The sequence below is a fragment of the Paramormyrops kingsleyae genome, chromosome 24 (assembly GCF_048594095.1).
Source record: "Paramormyrops kingsleyae isolate MSU_618 chromosome 24, PKINGS_0.4, whole genome shotgun sequence".
Classification (NCBI taxonomy): Eukaryota; Metazoa; Chordata; class Actinopteri; order Osteoglossiformes; family Mormyridae; genus Paramormyrops; species Paramormyrops kingsleyae.
Window position 1 is genome coordinate 11,552,088 of NC_132820.1, and position 24,706 is coordinate 11,576,793.

A 24,706-nucleotide genomic window follows, 5' to 3' on the forward strand; every position below is an offset into this window, starting at 1 on the left:
TCTCTTGGTTTGCCTGTTATGTAATATAATTTAGGTTATAATAACAGTTTTAATGAAGAGTCCATAAGTTTCTGCCAGGCTCGGAGTATTATGAACGTGATGAGTCGTGGATTCGTCATTAAGGATTCACCCAGAGTATGATGGGATCTTCCTCTATTATTGCAGCTTTTGTTTTCATGTGGGACAGAACAACCATGTGTCTGTTGTTACCATCATTTGCTCATCCAGTCAAAATATAGGGCTTGGGATCTTTTTGTGTTGTAATGATCTTCCATTTCTGTTTCCAAAACCAGAAAGCCTGTTCACTCATGTCCTCTTGAATGTGTGTGTGTTTTTTGTTGCAACAGCAGCTGTGAGGATTTTTAAGCATTTAAAAAAGTTCCCATTTCTACCATGTGTCACAATCCACCCTAAAGTACATTAATGACAGCATTTTCGATATAAAAAGTCTGTCCAAAATTATTGCCCTTATTACTTGCATGTTATTTGATTTTGCTCTGCGAATCAACAGCAGTATTAGACCAATTTCTGTGACGCTGTCTTTGCATTCAATCACATATCAAGCCTAATTTCATTCATTCATCATTCATTAAAACTGAAACAGTTTACCAAGGACCTTTGGCACCAGGAGCAAAATTTTCAGGATGTTTCTATTATTTACATGAAGATGGGAAGCAGGTTGGATGGAGGAGGCCTGAAAAGTGAAGAACCAGAACGAAGCACGATGCAGCTTCTGTTGTTTTTGGTTCTCAGACATGAGAGGAAGGATCACACCACTGCAGGGTTTGGACATATCGTTTCCACACAGGCAGGCCGCTGCCGTGTTTTGCTGCAGATATGTAATTGTTCTGGTGGTCACCCGCAATTTCCTCACATTGCATTTGGTTCTCAGCTGTTATCGAACTCACATCATGATTAAGTAAACACACCGTTTCAGAGAACGTCGCGTCCAGCAAAGGCAAGCAACATATTTGCCAACACAGCAGATCTCTCAGTTTTGTTGAAGAAATTATTTAAGAAATATGCTGCACTGGAACGTTGTGAAAGAATGTGAAATCAAAAATCTTACCCAATATTAATGCAGGATACTGCTTGATCCATCAACAAACTGCTGTTAAAACTGTGCAGCAAAACAATCAGTCAAAATGATTCTAGTTTTATATAGCAAACGTAAAGCAAGAACTACAATGTTTGATCTCACACAAGTGTGTTAAATTGAATGTCCAGCATTAATCTGCACCAGCACTATCAGACAAATAGTGACCAGAAGTCACCTCTGGCCAGCAAGTTAAGAAAAGATGATATTTAATCATCTGAAAAACCAGAAGGTGGAATGTTAGAGAAGCAGAACTGTGAACGTCTATGTACAGAGTCTTGTATTCTTACTTTGTATTCATCCATCAAACCAGCCATACATGCTTTAACACCTTATCCTGTTTACGATGGTGGGAATTTTTTCTCCCAAGTATGGAAGATTTAATTATCTATAATGTTTCCTTAGAAGAATGCTGTCACATTGGATTACGCTCCCACTTGAAGATACCTATAGAATGTCTCACACGCACGTGACTGAACACCTAGCTGAACATCTCTGGCCAGTTACCCCAACTCTCCGTGTGCAGTGCGGTCGTGTTGACTGAACAATGCTGTCAGTGTGTTTATGACACGCTGCAGAGACTCTGCCCCCGAATGAGTCACTCAGGGTATCACGGCTCTTAGGCCAGAAGACGTGAGGCCACGTCCGTCGTAGACCCTCTTCCAACACCCAACGTCGCTCCCCACTTAAAGTACTGAAATGCTTCAAGCTCCTTCCTTCATTTCCACACCCAGCAGGTCTAATGGTTAATTATCTCAGGCCCATTTATGCAAACCATTCCAACACTGTATGAGTAACCCATTGATGACATAGTCAAGTGCAGATAATTCCAGGGTGTTGAATGTCCTTTAGAGTGGGATTGCCCTGGGTAAATTCCCCCGTGCTCTTAGTCACAAGGTGTACAGGTGGAGTAAGAAAGAGCATCCACGTTCAAGGTTAAATTCAGGGGTGAGGTTGGGGTTGGCGTCTTACCTGATGGATGAAGCGAAAGATCACGCAGCATCCCTGTTGGATCCTTCTCGTTGTCCAGGGTTGAATCTAAGGAATCTATCCCAGAGTTCTGTGGGGCACAGGTGCTGGTACCAGGATTCTGGAATAAACAACATTAGCAGATCACCAAAATTACATGACTCATGTTCTGCAGTTTCAATCAGTGAATGCAGCCTGGGCCTTCGGAGGTATCTTGGAGTAATACTTCTCCACAAAAAGTTAGTCCTTTTGTTCTGCATTGAGGGCGCGAGGCGCCCACAGGCAGAGGCAGCTTGCCGATATGAATCTGAGATGAAACCATCATCACTACAGTTTCCGCCTCTCTTGTCCCCACTGAGAGCAGAGGCGTGCCCAGCATCCCTCAGCACCCTTAAAAACCAGCAGCTTCCCATAGGAGATGCCATCAGACGGCAGTGTTTCTCTGTCATGCCGAACAGGCTCGGCCAGCACACGTTAAACTGACTCACGGCCAGTGAAAAATAACAATTTAAAAAGAATTACGCGCAGTTTTAGATAGTAACAGTTAAAAATCTGGACACATGTCTCTGTTTTTGCTCTGTTATTCACCAAGGCCTCAAGGAAATGAAGTAAGACATATTAAATATTGCATTGGCCAAGAGTAGTATTGAATATCAAAAATTTTTCTTATATTTTAGACTCTTCAAAATATTCAATTCAATTCAATTTTATTTGTATAGTGCATTTTCACAACATTACATTGTCTCAAGGCTTTTTGCATTATCCCAGCCCAAAGCTCCCAAACTCCCAAGAAGGAAGAATCCTTGGGAGGAACCAGACTCAGAGGGGGAGCCCATCCTGCAGTGGGAGGTAGAGTAAGTCCAAAATAGCAAAGTCACAATTTATAAAGTTAAATTTGTGTAATAAGACCCGGGCCCCCCCATAACCCGAAAATGGAAAAGGGAAGGGAAATTGTGCATTGTCCAGGTGTAAATGCGGAAGGTCCAGCTGATGTCAGGACAGGAAGGTGAGGAAGCTGCTTCCTTCGGCGGGATTGAGGGGTGGTACGGTCCGGCAGCCGGCAGGTGAGGATGGCAGATGTGTAGTCAGGCTGGGTGGGCAGACAGGAAACTGCCCGCCGTCAGGATAGAGAACTGAACAGTGCATCAAGAGAACTGTGTGACTAATAGATGAAATTGTGAGTTTATTTTGTAGTGCAGTGTGGAGATAAGGAGACTCCGGCAGGTCTAATTAACTACGGCAGCTTAACTAGGTAAGAGAGATGGGGGGGAATCACAGGCAGGAGGAATTGCTGAGCACCAGCACTTCAACGTGTCTGATGTGTGGAAAGAGGCACGGTGGCCCCCGCCGTTTGAGCATGCCACACCACGTGCTGCTGTGCTGTGTGACCAGCAACACGCTTGCGCAATTCTCAGATGGCTTATGTTTACAGACCAGAGTTTACAGAACAGAGTTTACAGCCTCATCCAAATGATTCAAAAGCACAAGTTTGTAATCATTTAAACAGGATGTGTGGGTAAAAACCCAGCAGATTCCGATGCTCGGGCTGCAGAAACGCCGTCACTGCGACTCACAGCATCTCTTGTATGAAGATACAATGGAAGCTCCTCCCATTGGTGTCCACAATAGTGTGGAAACGGGTACGAGTCTCTGGGGAGGAAGGACAACTCCAACTACGCAAAACTCCCGTCGTTATATGATGCTGGTATTTCCAAGATCCCCAATTCGGTGAAGGAATGTGATGTTTCAATGAGAACGAGCAGGTAGAAAGGACAAACTCAAGGACAATGACACAGGACATAGACAGGCTCATCGAGGTTGGAATGAGGAAGGGAACATTGGGGTTCGAACCTGGGAAGAGATACGGTGACATGAGACAGGGATGGAATAAATGGCGTCCTTTTCTGAGGTAGGAACAGGACTGATGGCAAATCTTGAGGCAACACAAAAGGGCAACTGCCTTTTTGTAGGGGAGTGAAATTAGACTGAACAGATGGCTTTGGGGCGGGGTTTTATCCTCCCAGGGAGCACAGAGCAGGATTGCAGGGTTGTGGCTGCTTTAACATGCTGATTCAGCATCTAAGGACACATGGGACATCCAATCACGAGACTGGGCTACTACTAGGGATTAAAAAATGCCAGCCAATCACGAGACTGGGCCACCCCAAGGCTGCACAAAAGCCAGCCAATCGTGAGACTGGGCCACCCCTAGGGTTCGGCAAATGCCAGCCAATCACAAGGCTGGGCCACCCCTCAGGCTTGACAAATGCCAGCCAATTACAAGACTGGGCCACCCCAAGACTCTGGCAAAAGTCAGCCAATCATATGTAAATCTTTATTACTGAGAAGGCATGGTAGATACAAGCTATTCAAGCACTGAAGATTTACCATAATGATACATTTAAAAAACATATTAGGAGATGTACCATATTGACAAAAGTATCGAGACACCCCTCCAAATCATTGAATTCAGGTGTTCCAATCACTTCCACAGCCACAGGTGTATAAAATCAAACACCTAGACATGCAAACTGCTTCTACAGATATTTGTGAAGAATGGGTCGCTCTCAGGAGCTCAGTGAATTCAAGCATGGTACCGTGATAGGATGCCACCTGTGTAATAAGGCCATTCATGAAATTTCCTCGCTACTAAATATTCCACGGTCAACTGTTAGTGGTATTACAACAATGTGGAAGCAATTAGGAACAACAGCAACTCGGCCACTAAGTGAATGAGGCGTACATTTGAGGCGCACAGTGTGCAGAAGTCGCCAACTGTCTGCAGGGTCAATAGCTACAGACCTCCAAACTTTGTGTGGCCTTCAGATTAGCTGAAGAACAGTGTGTAGAGAACTTCATGGAATGGGTTTCCATGGCCGAGCAGCTGCATCCAAGCCTTACATCACCAAGTGCAATGCAAAGCGTCGGATGCAGTGCTGTAAAGCACACTGCCACTGGACTCTAGAGCAGTGAATACGTGTTCTCTGGAGTAACGAATCATGCTTCTCTGTCCGGTGGATGAGTCTGGGTTTGGCGGTTGCCAGGAGAACGGTACTTGCCTGACTGCATTGTGCCAAGTGTAAAGTTTGGAGGAGGGGGGATTATGGTGGGGGGTTCTTTGTCAGGGGTTGGGCTTGGACCCTTAGTTCCAGTGAGAGGAATTTTTAATGCTGCAGCATTCAAAGCCATTTTGGACAATTTCATGCTCCCAACTTTGTGGGAACAGTTAGGGGATGGCCCCTTCCTGTTCCAACATGACTGCACACCAGTGCACAAAGCAAGGTCCATAATGGATGAGAGAGTCTGATGTGGAGGAACTTGACTGGCCTGCACAGAGCCCTGACCTCAACCCGATAGAACATCTTTGGGATGAATTAGAGCAGACACTTGAGATGATGACTGGTTGGGGGGGGGGGGGGGGGGGGGGGTGAATGGATCAGGCCTGCTGAGGCTGTTTACCTGCAGCTTCATGACAGCCCCCCTGCCACATGTGATGACACACGTTGTTCAATCTAGATGGTTGCTCAATATCCCTCCATTTTACAAGAAGCCTGTCGCAATGGGGCCAAGAATCACTGTGGTCGACACATTGCTGCCTGTGGCTGCTTCCTGTGGCTCTGACTGCACAATATCAGAGCACTGGGGGGCATCAAATGTGAAGCCAGGTTTGTGAGCCTTGAATGCAATCAGAGTCTCTCCGTCCTTCTCTTTTAAAGCAATCAGTGTCTCTTCATCTTTCTCTTTTAAAGCAATAGGTGTCTCTCTATCCATCTCTTTTAAAGTAATCATGTCTATCCTTCTCTTTTAAAGCAATTGTGTCTCTCCATCCCTCTCTTTCTCATTCCATGACATCAGCCTTGCTTGGCATCCTTGGCTTCTTTGTGGTCCTACATCTCGCAGTAGCTGTGTCCTCCTCTAGGGGGAGCAGTGAGCAGGCTAATTCATTTAGGCAATTGACATCCCTGAACACATGAGGAATGGTCTATGCCATGTGGTATTTGGCAACTAAGACCTGCCAGCTGTACCGTGTCTATAATTCACCCAGATTACATCAGCTGGCGCGTTTCTAGCTTACCCAGAAGACCACTACATCTTGTGGGTCTAACGTTCCGAGTTATGAAGACTCAGAAAATCCACAGGATGTTATGAGTCCTTGCACGGCACATAAAAGATACCTCCAGACAGCTGCTAGCTGAGACACCAGCCTCCGCGAACCCCAAATGCAGGAAGGGATACAGGGGCGGGGCCATTGGGGCATTGGCCTCAGCTAAAAGCTGATTGGCCCGTGGAGTGGCCCCTCCCCTGTCACTCACCAATTCAAAAGATAGCATTGGCTAATGATATGGCTGGCCTCTCTGTATGAATGACAGCCCCTCTTACGCCACCCAAAATTTCCTAGAATTGCCCCTGCTCGAGGGATAAGGGGATTTCTATACATTTCCAGTCAGTGTTTGTTTGAAGATTTTACGGTAAGATCTTAATAATGGATAAATCACAGCGCACTTCTGGTGTAGAACGTCTGCCCAGGTGTTGCAGGGCTCATAGACCTCTGTGATCATCCTTCCAAAACTCACATTTGGATCTCGACTTACTGAAAAAGGTACTTAAGCCCCCAGAACTGAACTAGTGCTCAACTGCATGCATCTATGCAGCAATGACTGGGATCTCTAAATTGCCTGTCACTTTACTGAGTGTCTGGAGTCCTTCACCGTCCTGTTGCTCTAGATGGAAACGGAAATATTAGCACAAGAAAAAGGTGCCCTGAATCTCAAATACACCGATAGAGTTGTTACTCAGTCCTCAATTCCATAAAACAGTCTCTTTTAACTAGGTTGTGGCTAAAAATACCCTGAGTCATTTCCTTAAGAGCTGGTGGGCACACACCCAGTCTGCTATGGGCAAGTGTGCAACAGGCATCTGCATGATTAAGTACTTTAACGGAAAAGGTGTATTCCCAAAGCACACAAGGACCCTCTGGAAAAAGAAAAAAAGACACATAGACTTGTGGGAGGAGTGAAGACAGAAAAACAGCAGGAGCGAGGAAGACAGACAAGGAGCAGGGGTCAAGCCAAACATTCCCAGAAGGCCGCCTACATACCTGATGCCTAATAGGGTGGGGGGTTTTAAACGGGGAACAAGTGGAGAGGCAGTTCAGCAGGTCCCGAGGATAAACCAGTCAAGAAACACTGAAGTACACATGGTTCGAATCACGGACACAGGCTCCCTTAAAAGCCTCCCCTGAGACGTTTGGGGGGGGGGGGCTCTAAGAAACTGTGCACTTTTGTGTTATAGGTTATATTTTATTTTATGGTTCCCAAAAGAAAATAGTATGCACGTGACAAATGCTGCGCATTTATTCGTTCATTACATTACATTCTCCGAACATCTGTCTCCACTAATTAACTCAGTTCTGTGTTTATTCTCTCCGCGGCCACCCATTCGTGGCGAATTATTAGATTTATATATTTTTGCATGTGAATTCGGACCATCGAATTTCCCATGCATATTTCCAATGCATAAATATTCAATGTTAGAATTTCAGTGGCATATAAAATTCAAATTGTGATGACAGATTTACTTCCATAGATTTACGTACCAGCCGAAGCCCTCGTCGCTGAGTGGACGTATAGGTATCTGAATGGAAGTCGTTAAATTAAGAAGGCAAACAGTGTTGGTTTCCAGTATTTCCGGGCGGTTATTGAATAGTCAGAATGTTCTAATACGACTGTTCTAAGCCTCTCTGCGGCGGAAATACACATGCAATCTAGGATTCCAAGTAGTGCCCCTTGCTATATATAGTCTTGCACGCATTATCAATATGCACCGTTTAAAATTCAAGGTGACCTTAATTACCAGCCATGTATGCGACGACTCGATGAAATTGCGGGTAACATGTTCTCGTTATCATTGGTTGAATTCGTTAGGCATAATTGGGCTACTCCATATTTAGAAACCAATTAAACGCTAACGCTGCTTTGAACCCCAAACACGGTGAATAAAACCGGCAGTTTTATCCAACTCTTAATGCTTCAATCCGATTGAGATTAAAATTAATCGTAGGTGTAACCGGTAGAAACGGAGCAAAGTGCTGTAAACTAGACAAAGGTATACATTTGAATAGCAGCTGACTGAGCAGTGTGTAGCACTGTATCGGCATCTCTCCACGCGTCCGGAAGGCTGTGGGTTCACATCCTATGGTCTGTAGGCTATTGGAGTATCCTTCTTATTGCTGAGCTCTTGAGCAAGGCTCTTAACCTTAGCCCTCTAACCCCAGATGATCTTTCATTGGTAGCAACACGGGGAGTGTGAAAACCCTTGAAATTCGCACATTTTAATCTTAATTTAATATTTATCGTGTGTTAATTTTATCCGACAGTGGTCAGACAAAACAGCATGTGTATAACGGTACATATGGCTTCTGTGCGACTTGTGCGTTTCCAGGAATAAAACTTTACCTCTTCAAAGCAGAACAATTTGTGTCGTTATCAGGACAAATTAAACCACCAGCGGCCAGATTTCAGCCGATTAACTCAAAATGGCAATTTCCCTTTTAGGGGGCAGAAAATCCAGCTGTAGGTACCTGCGTTTTGTTTAGACAACATAAGCCGTGTTATTTCTACTACAAGTGTGACTCACTCGTTAAAAAAAAACATGACCGCTCTTGAACGCGGGGGAAGCCGTCTGTCGAGCTGGGCTTCCCCGTCCGCCTACGCGGGTTTATGACTCAAGGCCAATTCATACTGAAAATCCGGAACCGATATGTATTTTTAGAATCATATGAGCACATTAGGTTATGTTGCTGAATATGAAACTAGCGACTAAGTGTAATTATTTGCGTGATTAGAGCGCGTCTTTACAAAACCCGAAATCTGATGACCAGTATCAACGGGTATCGACTTTTAAAGTGGACCAAGATCATTCAGACAGTGCAGTAGGACAGGATATGCTGCTCCTGTTCAGATCAGGCTGGCATTCTAATTTTAGCTTCAGATGTTGTGTCGTTGATTCTTTCGCCTTGTCTGCATTGCACATTGTAACTTTCAGTAGTTATAGGCATACTGGCGAACAGTCCCGGTTGATTCCTCGGTAATTTCACGCGCAAAGGTAGAAATTCATGTGATTAATGAAGGTAAACAATATTATTTAAAGACGTGACGTACATGAAACCAGCTACAGGGTGTTGGCTTAACTTATAGGCTGTCCCATTTGAAAACACGCCTCATTACAGCTAAGGCCGCAGTTCAGTGACCAGCCAGTACAATTGGTTCAGATCCCAGCATTGTGCAATTTGTTTCTTGAGGCAGAGTTCTGATAGGATCACGCCATACACATAGTGTGCGGGGTGTGGAAGGCAGGACTACCATGAAATGACAGCCAGCATACCTGAGATTGGCCCAGAAAATTTCTTCAGTAAATACAAGCAGGTGCCAAATAAAAATCAGTCCAGACATCTGCATCGGAAGACTAAAATCCACTACTCAGCAACAATGAAAGTAAAATACAAAATCCGTAAACATAGTTTCCTTCTGTTATTGAATCGAACCGATATTATCTTACAAAATCTCCCACGTGGTTGTACGCGCCTGTGCATTTGCACCAGTGTCACTGTTCACAGCTAGACCACGGGGGGAAAATAAACCAGATCTAATGTTAATGAACCACGAAAGAGGAGACCCCGCTGGGCTCCAGCCTAACTGAGCTCCTCTGTGCCGGCAAGGCCCCGGGGACCGTGCAGGTGGGCGTCGCCCTCCCGGCGTCCAGCTGTCTGTCGGCGTCGCTACGAGCGGCGGCTAGCTAGCGCTGGCAGGTCCCGGCTCGACGGCTCAGCTTCTCCTCCTGGGCTCGGTGTGCACCATGGGCCACACGCTGCACAGGAACTGGACAGGGGGCATCCTCGTCTCTCATTATTATCATTAACAGAGAACAGGCTACCACTAGGCTTTGATCATGCTGCCATCTGCTGTTTGCATCGTGAACTGCAGCCGGATAATACCAACCTTCACTTGGGGTCTTCGTCTGAGGTATGTGGCCCTCGTCTGGAGGCTAAGGAAGGGCAGAGGGTTTTTGTCAGGCGGGGAAGAGTCGTTTCGGGTGAACTCTGACCGTTCAGACACCCTTGTTTCACCATGACGCGTCAACCATTTGCGGAGGAGCAATGGTATCAATGAAGGTTTGCCGTTGTCATGTTTTACCTCAGGAGGATGTGCAGGTGTGAGCCCAGGCCTGTCAGGATGTGCCACCAGGCATGGAACTGGGTAACTGCCCCGATCAATGGGGGCAGGTTCTGGCGGCTCGCCCTGTAGAAGGGGCAGATGATCGAAAACCAAGCATGAGACCAAAATAAACTACTCCGTCCCCGAGATTTAGCAAAGACTCCATATAAAGAAAATGACCAGCTGCGAGTTGCCAGGGAGACACCTTGACCCTGCCGTTACAAGGTCTCTCTGAGGCCGATCGGCCCTACGAAAAATGATTAGCTCAGATGGATAACCAATCAGATTGCAGAAGTGGGTCCTCTAGTTGCTTGGACCCACCTCCTCTGCGATCTGATTGGTTATCTCTCTCAACCAATCATTTTTCGTTCTGCCCTCACGTAAGTAAAACCCCCACAAGCACCTCAGGCCTCTACCTCAGTGTGTCACACAGCAGGTTGTCCACGTTCCAGAAGACGAAGCCCAGGAAGAAGATGGCCAGTGAGGCGTAACACAGGGACCTATGCCACGGGTACACCCTGCCAGAGCCGGGATGAGGACAAGCATTTATTTACACCTCTGTCATCCAGCAGCTGCACGTAAAAAAATAAAATAAAAATAGCCCTCCTGGGGCCGGGAGGCACCACTGCGCCCCCTGCTGATCAGCACTGGAAATACCGCTCAGCCACTTACCATGTGACTATGTAGACAGACCGCAGGACCAAACAGCCCACCAGTATTCCATACATGACCTGGGGAGGGGGGGGGGGAGGTCTCCATTACACAAAGCCGTTTACCAAACGCTCTGTCCTCAGACGCAAACACCTCGCTTCAGAATGGTGCATAAATCCAGGGAAACGGGGAAGAAAATGCCAGACGACAACGGAGGAGAGGAAGAAAAGCCTCCTGAGAAGAGACCTCCAAGGTCGACTGGCTTTCTAACATCATAGAAGTAGGGCGTAAACTCAGAGTCCATCAGCAAACAAACCCCCACGCAGGCCTGTGTGAAGCAGCGGCTCCTAGGCCACACCTGTCGGAGCTCGTAACCCTCTAAAATTACCCAGCAGCACTCAAAACAATCTGCCCTGGGGTGCAACGTCTCGACGGCCGGGACTGTCATGACGGGGCAGACACTGTTCCAGGTGCGTTGCTAGACACAGCTCTACTGGGGCACAGCCCCCCTCCACCCCCCATTACCCATATGATTTTTTTTGGAAATCTCTGTGACCGTGAAATCCCGTGTTTCGCACAATAACTTTTAAACTTTCCAGTGCCGTTAATTTTGCATTTGTCCAAACCAAAACATAGTGCTCCCAGTGTGTACAATAGTAACTTTGTACATACAGGGGCATAATTTAGATGGTTTGTATATTATAAAAAGGTCTTAACAGGAAATGACAAAGAAATTTGACATGCAAAGTGTACTGTACAGTACTGTTTAGAAATTGGTAAGAGACTTCTGATCTTATCATTCTGGCTAGCAGACTGATATATATTGAGGCTAGGGAGTGATCATCAGCAAATCTTCACCCTTGTGAATGTGTTACTATATTACCGGGGGGGGGTGACCCACCTCCTTCAGTATCAGACAAGTGTTAAAAACGGACTTGGATCTCTGCCCAAATCTCTGTCAGATTCCTAGCAAACAAAAGGGCTCAGTTTCCTCAAGATCGCTGCTCACTGACCTGATGAAACACCGGCTCTTTCCACTGCAAGTACACCTAAGAGGAAAGGGATGCACGTTAGTTACCTTAATACACGCACAACGGGACAGTCACGGCTGCGGACTGAGGATCGGACAGACGTTAAATCACAAGGCATTAAGTGTGTGGGGTTATCTGCAAACGTAACAGCAGAGTTAATTATCACAAACACTCAGGTAAAAGGAGCTGTCAAAGGGCAGTTACATATATTACATATATCAGTCATATCTATGAGAACAATACAAAATAAAATGTACTCAATTGAAATGGCGTTGAAGTTGGCACACTCACCACAGTAACTGCAATGCTGAATCCTGCCAAAACTACGATTGGAATGTAATTTATAGAGTTCTCCTGCTTGAAACATTCGTATCTGCAATACAGACAAAATCTTACCCCGGAACAGCCACCGTAGTTGGACGCAATGTTGAGTGTGAAAAAGCTGACAACGTCTCGCCACTAGATGGCAGTCAAAGCATGTAAACAAACCTGTCGTACTTCAAACACATATGGTCGGTTCGCCACTGACGGCTGTAATATGCCATCTGACGCCGCACACGTTTCACAGAACTAACTCGTCAAATCACCTCAGCAATAGGGAACCTCCGGCAGGTTATGGTAAGTTTCCGTGGGCGCAGTCGGAAGCATTTGCCAGTGGTTGTTTTTAAGTTCCACAGTGGGGTAACTGCTAGTCAGGCCGTAACACAGGGACCTAACACAAGGATGATCAGATCTGAATGTGCCTGTGACAGTCAGCCTTTCCGCCTCCTTTTGGGGGGGGGGGGGCGTCTCTGCAGGTCGGCGGGTGCGTGGGCAGCCAGATGTGCACACTCACAGGCAGTAGACGAAGACGCAGCAGCTGTAAATCATCGGCAGCTCGTCGAGTAACTGCAGGACGGAGGGAGCGAGAGGGAACACAGAGAAAGGAACACGCACACAGCCAGCCAATCGCACGGAGGCAAATCGGCCAGAAAAAGCAGAGGCAGCAACATCTTCCCCTGGAGGCCAGAGTGGTCCCCCCCCCCAGTGAGTTAGGACCCTGCGCCTGTGATAAAAAGGCTGCAGGTTCAAATCCCAGGGTCAGCAGAGTGATGTCACCACTGGGCCCCTAATGGCTCCAGGGAATGAATGACCCTGATTTCTCAATGGTACATTTCTTTGGATTAGAGCATCTGCTAAATAAATAAAACATAACACCCCCCCCCCACATTTTTAAAACCTAACCCACTTATGGCAGATAGTTTCTGAAATTGAGGCTTAGACTGTTCTTCCCTCCCTTAAATTCCGACGGCCTCTTTGACGGACGTCCTTCATGCAGGAGCAGCTCACCTGCATCTCGTACTGCAGCGTCATGTGGAAGCACCAGGAGCCGATACCCACAGCTGCAAGACAGGAGAGACCAATACAGTGTTTATCTCCCACTCATCGTGTGCCAATGGCAGGGGCATTACCAGGATGCCAACCTGGGGTGGGCATCTCAGTGGGCACTAAGGTTCAAATTGGAGGGGGGGGGTTGCGATAATAGAAGTTTAACTTTTTAGCAATTCTATTAAATCGCTAAATGACTGGTTAAACTGGTGCGGGCAGATGATCTGACTGGATGGGCACTGCCCAGCCATTGGCCACTGGTAGCCACACCCCTGTCCAATGACAAACGCACCTGCAGGCGACCCGATTTGGCGGGAAACCCAAGTCTGGGCCTGGCATCGCCAAGCCTTCTTCCCGCATGCAAGCTCCAACAAGCTGAACAGCGGCAGTAACCCTCGTCAGCTTTGAACACCATCTGAGAGAGATTAACAAGCCCCTGTCGAGCTCCTCCCGCTTTCAGGAGCACCTTCTGGGTGTGTCCGCGCTGGCTGGCCTCCACGACGCTCCCACTCAACAAAGCCCACGCACTCCCGACACAAACCCGCGTTCCGGTACCGCATTCCAGCAGCCGAGCCGGGTTGGGTAAGGCTCCAGGATTATTTAGGTCAAAGTTGGAAATCAGTGACCAGTGGTCACTTATAAATATCTGATCCGTGTGACCAACAACCCACTTTCACTGTGTGTATGAGACGGATCAGCTGTAATGTAGACACGGTCGGTATCTAATCTTTCTCATCAACTTCTTCACAAACGAAAAGCAAGCAGATGTAACACAAGTTCACCCATGGGGCAAAGTTCTTTAAACCGGGGTTGTTATGGTGATTGTCAGATATGTCTCAAATTTCTTATAATGAATATTAATCCACTATCGTGGGTGTTTGTGTGTGTAAGCATTTTCTTTTCAATGCCACTACACCAAGTCTAGTTGTTCATTTCAAAGAGCTACTGGGATCCTTCTGACAAGGAAATCCCTAAGAATGAAGTTAAGTGACAATATGAGTGCTAAATGACAATAAACCAGGATGGCACCGCGGCGGCTGATAACCGGCTCAGCGTGGAGGTGAACGTCAGGCGAGCTTCAGAGAGACTCAAACTCACCTGCGAGGCCCAGGAAGGCGAAGACGTAGCGAGTCTCCAAGCCATCCTTCAGGGTTTGCAGGGCGCCGTAAAGGGGAGGTACGATCATGATGAGGTTGCTCATGGTGTTCCCTACGGACCACAAGGTGGGGAGATCCTTTAACAAAGTGTTTCTCAACCCAATTCCCACAAACATCCTGACAGTCCACATTTTGCTCCCAAAAAGGAGCAAAAATGTGTACCTTCTGCGGGACCCAGAGGACTGGGTTGAAAAATACTGCTCTAACACATAAAGACTGCCCACTACACTGGGTCATTAGCTGTATTAAACCACCTACTAAAGTGTAGGCCAGCAGGGGGCGTGGTTCTCAAAGACAACGGAACCTCACTTCGGTTCGAAAGCATATTCCACACTAACGTAACAGCTTCAAGCAAAGTGTTTATTGATTCCTCGAGGGAAAACAGCCACATTACAGCCAATAAATTCGTGCCAGCTTCCAAGGCGCACTGTATTTCCCGAAGACAGTCATCGCCTTGTATTCCATAATTAAAGTTCCAGTTTAGAGCGTTGGGAGGCGGGAGTCTTTTTGCACAGTTGCCAGCTTACACTCCTGAGAAACTTCCTGCAGTTTTTTGGATATCTGGTGAAGTAAAAGCCGCGCAGTCGTTTTAACCCGTACAGCACTTGGGAGAGTTAAGCTAAACTCATAAGATCGGCTTCCTTTTCGGGCGGACGTGTGGGCTCAGGGTGCGGGCAGGTATGCAGCGAGATAAGCTGGGATAATATCGCGTGTGCAAAAACCTTAAAAGATCCGAGAAAAAGAAGCAGGTTTCTCCGGACTCAAGATACCGATCGCGCCGGCGTTTGCGATCGCTAACGGGCGCCAGGGATGTAGGTCCGAGGAAAAGCGCCGAGTATGTAACTTTAAAAGCACGGCGTCACAGCAAAGCGGCGGTCTCACGTAGACGCAGTTTACTTTGTTTCAAAATCGGAAGGTGACGAATCGCGGTCGGGCCAGCAGGCGCCGAAATGAAAAAGTGAGCATTTTCACTCGATTAAACGTTAATCGATTTGTGATATGTACGGGTGCTGGTCCTCAATGAATGATTAGGTCACATCTGAGGGGAAGGGGGAGGGGGTACTGAAATCTGGCGATTGCAGCAGCCCTGGAAGGTACAGATGATGATGTTGATTCTTATAATTATGACGATAGTGTTGATGATGATGATGATGAGGGAGCGACATACCCTAATGCACCGTACGGCTCGTACGGCTCTGATCCGCAAATGCCGCGCCCCTCTTTTGCATGCCTCCCCGGCTCATCGTAACACAGCCCGGGCACCGTGCGCTGTGCTGGCGCAGCCGAGCCAAAGCCTCACTCCGCCGGAGCGATCCGGAGGCAGGGCCCCGTCCAGGCGTAACATTGCATTTTCCCTCTGTGTAGAAACCATTAAAACCCCAAAGGACCGAGCGCTCCTGCATTTCCCCCGCCCCGGTTTTACTCACAGAACTCGGCGATGTAGAAAGACACGGCGTAGTTCTCTTCGCACCAGTCCAACGTGGAGGTCGGGCGGCCCCAGTATCCCTGCCTGTCTACGGAGGGAGCCATGATGGAAAGTCAGCAGCCGGGCGAGTGTCTGCGGGAGGGGGGTAAATCCCGTCACTATGGCGACGGGCACAGAGGGCAGCGCTGGGGGGCATCACCTGCGCCCAGGTAAGCTTCCGCCTTTAGGGCGCCGGCATGCTCCGGGTAATTACTACTGTCAAACGCACCGCCTTCCTCATTATATATGCAACCTTTTTTACTGTCTCTGTCGCTTTACACTTGTTATCTATTTATTTAATGCATTCGTCTCTTTATTTATGTGACATTTATTTAGTCTGTTTATGTCACCTATTTATTTATTGCCTTCGTCTCTTTACACACACACACACACACACACACACACACACACACACATATATATATATATATAACCTAATCTATTTATTGCCTTCGTCTCTTTATATATTATCTATTTACTGCATTCGTTTATTTATATTATCCATTTATTTACTGCCTTCGTTACTTTATTTATATCGGCTATTTATTTAATGCCTACGTCTGTATGTTTTGCACTGAATTGATCACGTTACCGTTTTCCCTTGAGAAAAAAAATGTTGATAAAAAAACACTAAATCACTAATCGGACTTCCTTGTGGTTGTGTATTTATATAGACTTTATTTTCTGCTTAATCTCTGAAAAGCAAAGAGATGAAGTGATTCTGGAACTGAATAGGCTTATTGCGTAAGTAATTAAAAAATACTTTCGCGATTAGGTGTGATCTGTTTGTGAATAGGTTTGCGAGTAGTTGCAGCAGTTTCTATGTCGACAGCAATCCAAACTAACGCAGCTGTCGTCATTTTGTTACCGTCTGTGTTGTTCTGTCCAAAACCAAAAGAACCGTATTGTTTATTGCCAACTGACAGTCCTCCGAGATGTAGGCGTATAGATAAAAACATCAAGGTTGGCACAAACCTTTTTAGGCATTAAAACACTTAAGGCAAACTCTATGAACGGCAGAGCTCTGGAGACATTAAAGAGCCCATTATCACGGGTAATGACATAACACGCCCACTGTAACTCCTTAAATGAGTGATGGCGTTTATATCGCGTGGAAAACAAAATACTATCAGCTAACGATAAAATAGTTACGCGTGTCCTTCTTTTCCCTTTGCGATTAGGAACAGCAGGTCCTTGTCAGTTGTTTCACTGTGTATGAATTGTACCGCTGGGAACCCAGATAAGAACATAAGAACATAAGAAATTTACAAACGAGAGGAGGTCATTCGGCCCATCAAGCTCGTTTGGGGAGAACTTAACTAATAGCTCAGAGTTGTTAAAATCTTATCTAGCTCTGATTTAAAGGAACCCATGGTTTTAGCTTCCACTACACTAGCAGGAAGACTATTCCATACTCTAACTACACGCTGTGTAAAGAAGTGCTTCCTCAAATTTGTTTTAAAATGTTCTCCCGCTAATTTCCACTTATGGCCACGAGTTCTAGTATTTAGACTAATATTGAAATAGTCATTTGGCTGAACAGCATCCAGACCCGTTAGAATCTTATAGACCTGAATCATATCCTCCCTTAGTCTCCTTTGCTCAAGGCTAAACAGATTCAGTTCCGCTAACCTCTCCTCATAAGACATTCCTCTAAGACCAGGAATCATTCTCGTAGCTCTTCGTTGCAGCTTTTCTAAGGCAGCAATGTCCTTCTTGAGGTATGGTGACCAAACCTGCACACAGTATTCTAGGCGGGGTATTACCAAGGAATTATATAAGTGTAACATCACCTCCCTTGACTTAAACTCCACACACCTAGAGATATAACCCAACATTCTGTGATAACTTGTAGGATTATGTAAGTGAACGAAGATTACGTCATTTTAATAGCTAAATCCGACAAGTTATCCAGCTAGGCAAGAAATCCTGCTCCGTTATACAGGACCTAGTTGTCGTGTTTAATATTGACATTTGCCTTAATGTGAAGGGGGAAAATAGCCATTTTCCAGTATTTCCGGCATGGCAATCCTTGACTAATTCAACATGAAATATTGAACAATTTGTCATTGGAAAACACGTGTTTTTTTACACGTGTTAGTGACGCTGTCCTGAGGAAGAATACAAGTCATGGTGCAATGCCACAAAATTGTCACTAGAGGCCACTACAAACCCAACACCATACGGAACGTGAAAAAAAATGCTGTAAAAATAATGGTTAAAGTTTCAATAGTTCCAGAGAAACATCCTAAAATTCTCATGCTTAAGTTGCAGGGTAGGGGAATCGGGACGTACGACAAACCAGCAGTGCAATGGATGATGAACTGAAGACGTTCAGTAATTATGAGTGGTATAGAAGCAACTGTAATAAAATGTTTTGAATTTGAACCATCGTTATTTGACGTATTATCTTGGGGTATTATGTATTTATCTTCTCTGAAGTACAGAGGTAAACTGTTTTTTTTAATGGGTGGGAAGTTCTGAGAGGAACTGAGAGCAGAGAGAGAAGGGTTACCACTTAAGGTGCCTGGCGGGCTGTAGCATTGAACTTTAATGTACTTATTCAAGATTGAAGTATAATGGGTAAAATTCAAACTATCAATCAAATATTGTCATGACCAGAATGGGGCGATATACAATGACAGGGGTTCTAAGGAGAGCAACGTTCCTCTCACCCACAGCACCACGCCCATCGGACTCCACCGGACTCCACCCAGTCTTCCTTAACTGCTGGTCTATACTGCTTTACTGTAAGTGCTGGTTGACCATGAACCGAAAATCCATGTCCAGCCCTTTAAAGGGAATTGTTGGCTACCCTTTCCAGTACAGTCAGTCAAATCCACTTCTCTGACTCAGGCTGGTCATACCTGAATGCTCACATTCAGGAGATGCCTGTTACTGGTGGGACAGGCTCTGGTACACGCCTGCCCTTTGGTACACGGGGGGGGGGGGGCACCACAGCACTATATAGCGGAAATAAACTGGCAGCAAGCATACTTCTCTAAATGGCGTCTTGATTATCAGTGTTATCATGATACACATATTGGAGCAGCAGGCACTGAGGTCCAGGGGCGGGGCCACAGGCCGGAGTTGAAAGCTTATTGGCCCCTGGAGTGCCCAGTCCTCTGTCACTCACCAATTCAAAACATACCATTCGTTAATAATAAGGTCAGCCCAGCTGTATGAATGATGGTCCCTCTTATGCCCCCAACCTAAAAAAAAAATCCTAGAATCTTGTGAAGGTTGGGGGTGGGGGGAATTCAGCTCAAAAGGATGTCTTGGAGAAATGATAAAGACGCACTTAAAGAATTTTACCTGCTTTATTGAGAAAAGTCACCTTAAATATCCACATCATTAAAACGTTAACAACATACTTCTTGGATTATTTGATACAAAATGCACAGATGCGCTGCTTTGTTCAAACGGTGAGATGTCTTATTACTGCTCATGCTTAGGGGACAGATATTAGAATCCATTTTGCAAAGTTACATCTGTAAACATTACATCATCCTGTATCTAAATGATGTCACAGCCTTGTTAAGTCTCATTTGAATTTCTCGGATATGGACGTGCCAGTTATCACAGACTGATGCATTTGGATCAGAATGCGACGAGCTCGCAGGGTGACTGACGCCCCACGCTGTCCTCTTCTCAGCTAGACAAAGCGAAGCATCTGAACATATTCAAAACTACATTTTCTACCAAGCCGGCAAAGACTGCTGGCAACTTTACATCCATTTGGAAATGTGCAACGTCTAGAAGCCGCAGTACGTGTCAAGTTGCAATTGATAACGGATGGTCCTTGAAGTTGATGGCCTTGACTACACCTACAGCTCAAATAATGTTGAATTACCAACTGGATAAACAAACAACAGCATTGCGCTTATTGCATGGAACGCAAGCAGAAGACTGGTATCCAGTCCGCAGGATAGATGAATCTGTAAAGCCAAAAGGTACAGATCATCCTGGTGTACTTCCTCATCTTACAATCAGCATAGAGACTGCCCCCTGTAGGCAGATCAAATTAAAACTCTTAGATGAAAATTAAGTGAAACCAAGTGGAATGATTGCATGTTGTCAACCGGTTTTAAATTATAATAACCGTTTCCATTGTTCAACAGATGAGGCACTGTGTGAAACAAAGACCTTGTGTGGCTATGCTATTTTTACTTTTAAATGCCTTTTACACAATGAATACAAACATCTACAAATTTTAATTATTTTCTACAAATGCATAAATATGTCTCACGTGTTTAAGTGATGATAGTTTCCTAAAATGGAATCACTTTGTTTTTCAAACGTTCATCATCCTGGAACTGTGTGTCACAGAATCAGTAACGTGGTCTAGGAAAAATAGAACAACGATAAATATTCTGCTATCGCTTCCGGTTGGACTGGACCACTTTTTTCTCCACAAGGGGAGGACATCCAGATGAAGGTGGTTCACAGAACCACACCCATGTTGTCACAGGTTAGCATCTCCCCCCCACTCATGGTTCCTATGTGCTGGTGAAACGAGCCCAGCCTGTGAGTCCTCTGGCACCGAATTCCACTTAGCATTAAGCTCCTGAGGCTTGGCAAGTGCTTCAAGATGTCCTCAGGCAAAGTGGTCACTCCAGAGTTGGACAGGTTGAGCTCCTGCAAAGAGACCAGGTCTACAAGAACCTCGGGGTCCAGAGACCCGAGCCTGGTGTTGTTGGACAGGTCAAGGACCTGCAGGCTTCTGAGGTCCTCGAAGCTGTGGGGATGCAAGACGAACAATGCAGGGAGTCCAGCGAGGGACAGGTGGACCAGGTCTGTGAGCCCGCTGAAGGAGCCCCGGGAGATGGCGGAGATCGGGTTGCCATCCAGGTTCAAGTATCGGAGCGGGACGCCATGGAGACTGGGCACAGACGTCAGGTGGTTCCTCGCCAGGCTCAGGGTCTGCAGGTTGGGAGGGGCAGCCCGCGGATCCCGGGTGACGGTGGTCAGTAGGTTGTCCGAGATGTCCACGTTGACGGGCCGGCCGTGGGCGCCAGTGGCCAAGGCGCCGAGCTGCAGCTTCCGAAGGCGGTTGTGGCTCAGGTCCACGTCGGCCAAGGGGAGCCTGGTGAGCCAGCCCTCCTCCAGCTCCTCCAGCCCGTTGTGGCTCAGGTCTAGGCTCTCCAGGTACCGCAGCTGGGCGAAGGCCCCATAGTCCACCTCTGAGATGCGATTGTGGCTCAGGTCCAGACCCACCAGGGTGGTATAGCCAGGTCCTCTCAGCATGGAGCCGTGGACGGTACGCAGGGAGCCCGAGGACAGGTCCAGGTAAGCCGTGTCCAGGGGGATAGGAAGAGGGCCAGTACCTAGCTTCACACCACTGCAGTCCACCTTGGTCAGGCTGAAGCTGCTGAATAGGCCATAGCTCTCCACCACACAATGACACCCGGGGTGGCAGTTCTTCACTGCTGCCACAAGGGGGAGCAGCGACAGAATAAGGTTGAGACTTGGAAAAGCAGCCATGGTACTCTGGGCAAAGAAAATAAATATACACACACACAAAAATTACATCACACCGACACGCTTATCAAGAACCAACACATGAGCTGACTGATAAAACAGGGACCAATTGCATGCTGTCACACAATCACGTTGCATAACGTCTATATGAGGTCAGTGTAGTTCCCCAAGGACAAGGTGGCAAGCAGAGATTCTGCATCAACTATCTTACCAAAGAACAATCGCCACACAATTTCTGACCTGCTGCTCCCCACCACTTGGGGGTGATGTGCCTCACAACACAAATCTTGTTTGACACAGACACAAACAGTAACCATTTGTAGCACGGTCTGTCCCAGCTCAGGGTGGTCAGTGGAGTAAAGGACAAATACTCTGGGCAGTATGCTATTCTGCTTGGGGGGGGCGGATACTGTGGCAATAGCTTAACTGGGCATGAATTTCAGCCCCACAGGAGACCAGAGGACCGTCTCTGGTGGAGGAAACGCCTGCACTTTGATACCCACAGAGCGTGCTGGTATTAATTATCGGAATATAAAGCAATTGAGCATCTCAGGTTTCCTTCGACTATTAATGGAAGCGTTTTCTGAAACCTGCTGGACCATCCACAACCCAGAGACCACATGAAACATCTAAGAGCCAAGAGCAGCGAAGAACATACACAAACGAGCACCAGGCACATGTGTGCCCCAGATCAGCACCACCGGATGGAGCCACTCGAATCAACATTCCAGTAGTCGGACTTTTGAAAAATTATTTCATAGGTCAGAGCAAAAACTATATCTGACAACATATTTAATTCACAGCGTAGTCTAAATCTCTCTCCTAAAATTACACATGGTTAACTGCATGCAGGGAAGTTTTTTTAACATATGATTTGTCATTAAAATTAAGAAATCAAAGTCCTGGAGCCTGTATCACAATCTAAACAGCACAATTCATGCAAAATAATTCAAATGAAAGGTAGAACATAACCGAAGTCCCATATTTTACACTATAACAAACTGCTGTAACTTCTACAATAAAATTCAACAAATGACCGTTTTATTATTTCGCAATCGGTAAGTGTATTTTCAATGCATTAGGGGTCATAAATTACACAGTGCACAGTAACCCATTCTAAGCAAAGTTAGGTTCAGACCCCGTGAATGCGACTTACAGAGGAGGGCGCCGCTATTCCACCTGCAGGACGGTTCTTCGCAGTACAGCCTCCCCCGGCGTCTGAACCAAGCAGCAAGTAGCCAGAGCATTTATACCGCAAAAAAAGACAAACAAAGAGTGGAGGGGAGGGAGCGCAAGCCGTGGGATGTTCCGCGTTTCGGGGACAAATGGTTCAGGCTGCATGCGGGCATGACTGAGCATAAACCGGATCATAAAGTTAATCTACACGAGCAGTAGGTGAAAGTGTGGTAATTACACAGCTCGTGTTACCCGCGTTTTATGGTCGTTTACGTAACGATCTCTCCCGCACTGCGTATGACAACCATGAATCTGCGGTGATATTATAGATCCTAATTGAACTGGCATAGAGGGGCTCCACAGATGCACGTGAGGGTCACCCCCCCTCACAGAGCCGTGAGACTACCCACCAGTCACCATTGCATCCTAATTGCCCCCACTCCGATAAATATGATTTAGCAGCAGCCCCTGAAATACCGGACAGGATAAATAAATAAAAAAAACCAAAAAAACCCAGCTTATTTCCCAAAAAAAGTTCCAGTAAATCCGAAACTTCTAAACTTTGCTGAATTTGCCAGACACAGTCCGATTGAACAAGCTGCTTTTGCTTGACCCCTTAATAAAACGCTGTTTATGATAGGCCTTGTCAGTGCGAAACTTTAATATCTTTATACAACCCTTGTCCCGTTTGGCGACTTCTATCCCCGAACTGTAAATGCATATTCGATGAAGACAGCATAAATCATGTGCGGCGTAAAATGTTTTTCTTTTTTATAAGCATTTAATGAATCCATGGCAAGCCGAGACAAAAGAAACGGAATGAGACGATCCAACTTCAAAGTGAAATGAGATCCTATGCTGTTACAATCTTCTTGTGTTTATACGGGCGTGTCCCCGTATCCGGCGTAAACACGGCGTGCTCCGACACATTGTCTATGTATAGATGCAGATCAATTAACTACAGACTTCTTTTAAGTCATTCACTCATTCACCACACCTCTCCCGATTCAGCCCCAGAGGCTCACACCTCCACATTTGTCTCTGGCCGTTTGACGCTCGTCTGGTCTCTCAGAGAAGGGTCCCGACATCAATGAAGCGATAAGCTGCGAGAATGGACTGTCCCTACATATCGATACAGGCATGCTCCAAACAACACTGATAATTACCAACATGTATAATAAGAGCAAGGGACACGCTGTACATGCACAATGAACGACCAATACGGAGACTACTTTCCTAAACTAGTGCAGTAGATTACAAACCATGCCGCTTACGCCAAAACTTAGTTAGCCTGCACCTCATCACGCATGCATGCTAAGTGCGTTTACGCATGACTTCGAAACATCCATGCACGGCGCTGGGACTCCGGACAGGATGCTGGCTGTACACTCACCTGCTAAAGCGGGATGATGGTGCTTCAGATGGAGACTGACGCAAACACTGAGTCCCTTTTGCCTTGAGCAGGCAACGCGGTGCAGCACTTCGGCATTGGTGCGATCCGCTTCTCCAGCGCTGACTATCAGCGGCGATCTTAACAGGCCACGTGGGTTACTTACTTTTTTTTTTTTTTAAAAATCTCGCAAAACTGAGATAACCTGTAACTGCACTATACATGCGTGGCGCCGGCTTTCTTAACTCACCGAAAGCTGCTCCCCTGTTGCCGGATCGCCCCCTTCCTCTCTGAAGCCACCTCCAGCATTTCTAAAGGACCCCGCCCAGCCTCTCCGGATTTATGAAATTTAATTTCCTTGACGCCTACTCGAAGAATAAACGGTAGGCTACTCCTGCGCTTCTATGTAGAAACATGGACTCCTGGGGCCGGTGGTTTACAGTCGGTGACAAACGAAAAAAAAAAACATATTAGGAGTATAACCAGGAGAGTTTCTAGCTATTGAAAAGTTCAGGGGCTAAATCAAGTTGACCTTTTTTTGGAGGAGGGAAGGAAGATTATTGGCATCGGGGCTAGAATATTCGGGGATTTATCTCAGAGTGGTCGGACCTAAGGACGCCCATGAGACTATAACCAGGGGTGGAGATTTCAGGTCCACAGAGTAGAAATCCAGACCAAGATTTTAGTTCAACCAACCAGTTGAGTATAA

General features: G+C 46.4%; 2 protein-coding genes and 1 long non-coding RNA gene across 4 annotated transcripts; 1 reads left to right on the forward strand and 2 right to left on the reverse strand.

The window, feature by feature from the left end:
• Positions 1-9,189: 9,189 nt before the first annotated feature.
• Positions 9,190-16,211, reverse strand: acer3 (alkaline ceramidase 3). Its single transcript, XM_023844767.2, has 11 exons — positions 15,913-16,211; positions 14,427-14,537; positions 13,290-13,342; positions 12,796-12,848; positions 12,252-12,333; positions 11,943-11,978; positions 10,951-11,009; positions 10,695-10,796; positions 10,258-10,362; positions 10,063-10,108; positions 9,190-9,942 (listed from the first exon to the last, which is right to left on the reverse strand). Exons 1-11 carry the CDS (start codon positions 16,013-16,015, stop codon positions 9,889-9,891), a joined length of 804 nt encoding a protein of 267 aa, XP_023700535.1. The 5' UTR covers positions 16,016-16,211; the 3' UTR covers positions 9,190-9,888.
• On the forward strand, positions 14,935-18,338 carry LOC140582291 (uncharacterized). Its single transcript, XR_011985222.1, has 2 exons — positions 14,935-15,443; positions 15,851-18,338. It is a non-coding gene; the product is annotated as an uncharacterized lncRNA (long non-coding RNA).
• Positions 18,339-19,251: 913 nt separating this feature from the next.
• LOC111860832 (tsukushi-like) lies at positions 19,252-24,303 on the reverse strand. Of its 2 annotated transcripts, XM_023844884.2 has the most exons (4): positions 24,248-24,297; positions 24,001-24,137; positions 22,588-22,649; positions 19,252-21,440 (listed from the first exon to the last, which is right to left on the reverse strand). In XM_023844884.2, the coding sequence occupies exon 4, from the start codon at positions 21,432-21,434 to the stop codon at positions 20,394-20,396; it is 1,041 nt and encodes a 346-aa protein (XP_023700652.2). In that variant the 5' UTR covers positions 21,435-21,440; positions 22,588-22,649; positions 24,001-24,137; positions 24,248-24,297; the 3' UTR covers positions 19,252-20,393. The 2 variants fall into 2 exon arrangements, with proteins under 2 accessions (XP_023700652.2, XP_023700650.2); XM_023844882.2 differs by lacking the exon at positions 22,588-22,649 and having other exon boundaries at positions 24,248-24,303.
• Positions 24,304-24,706: the final 403 nt, after the last annotated feature.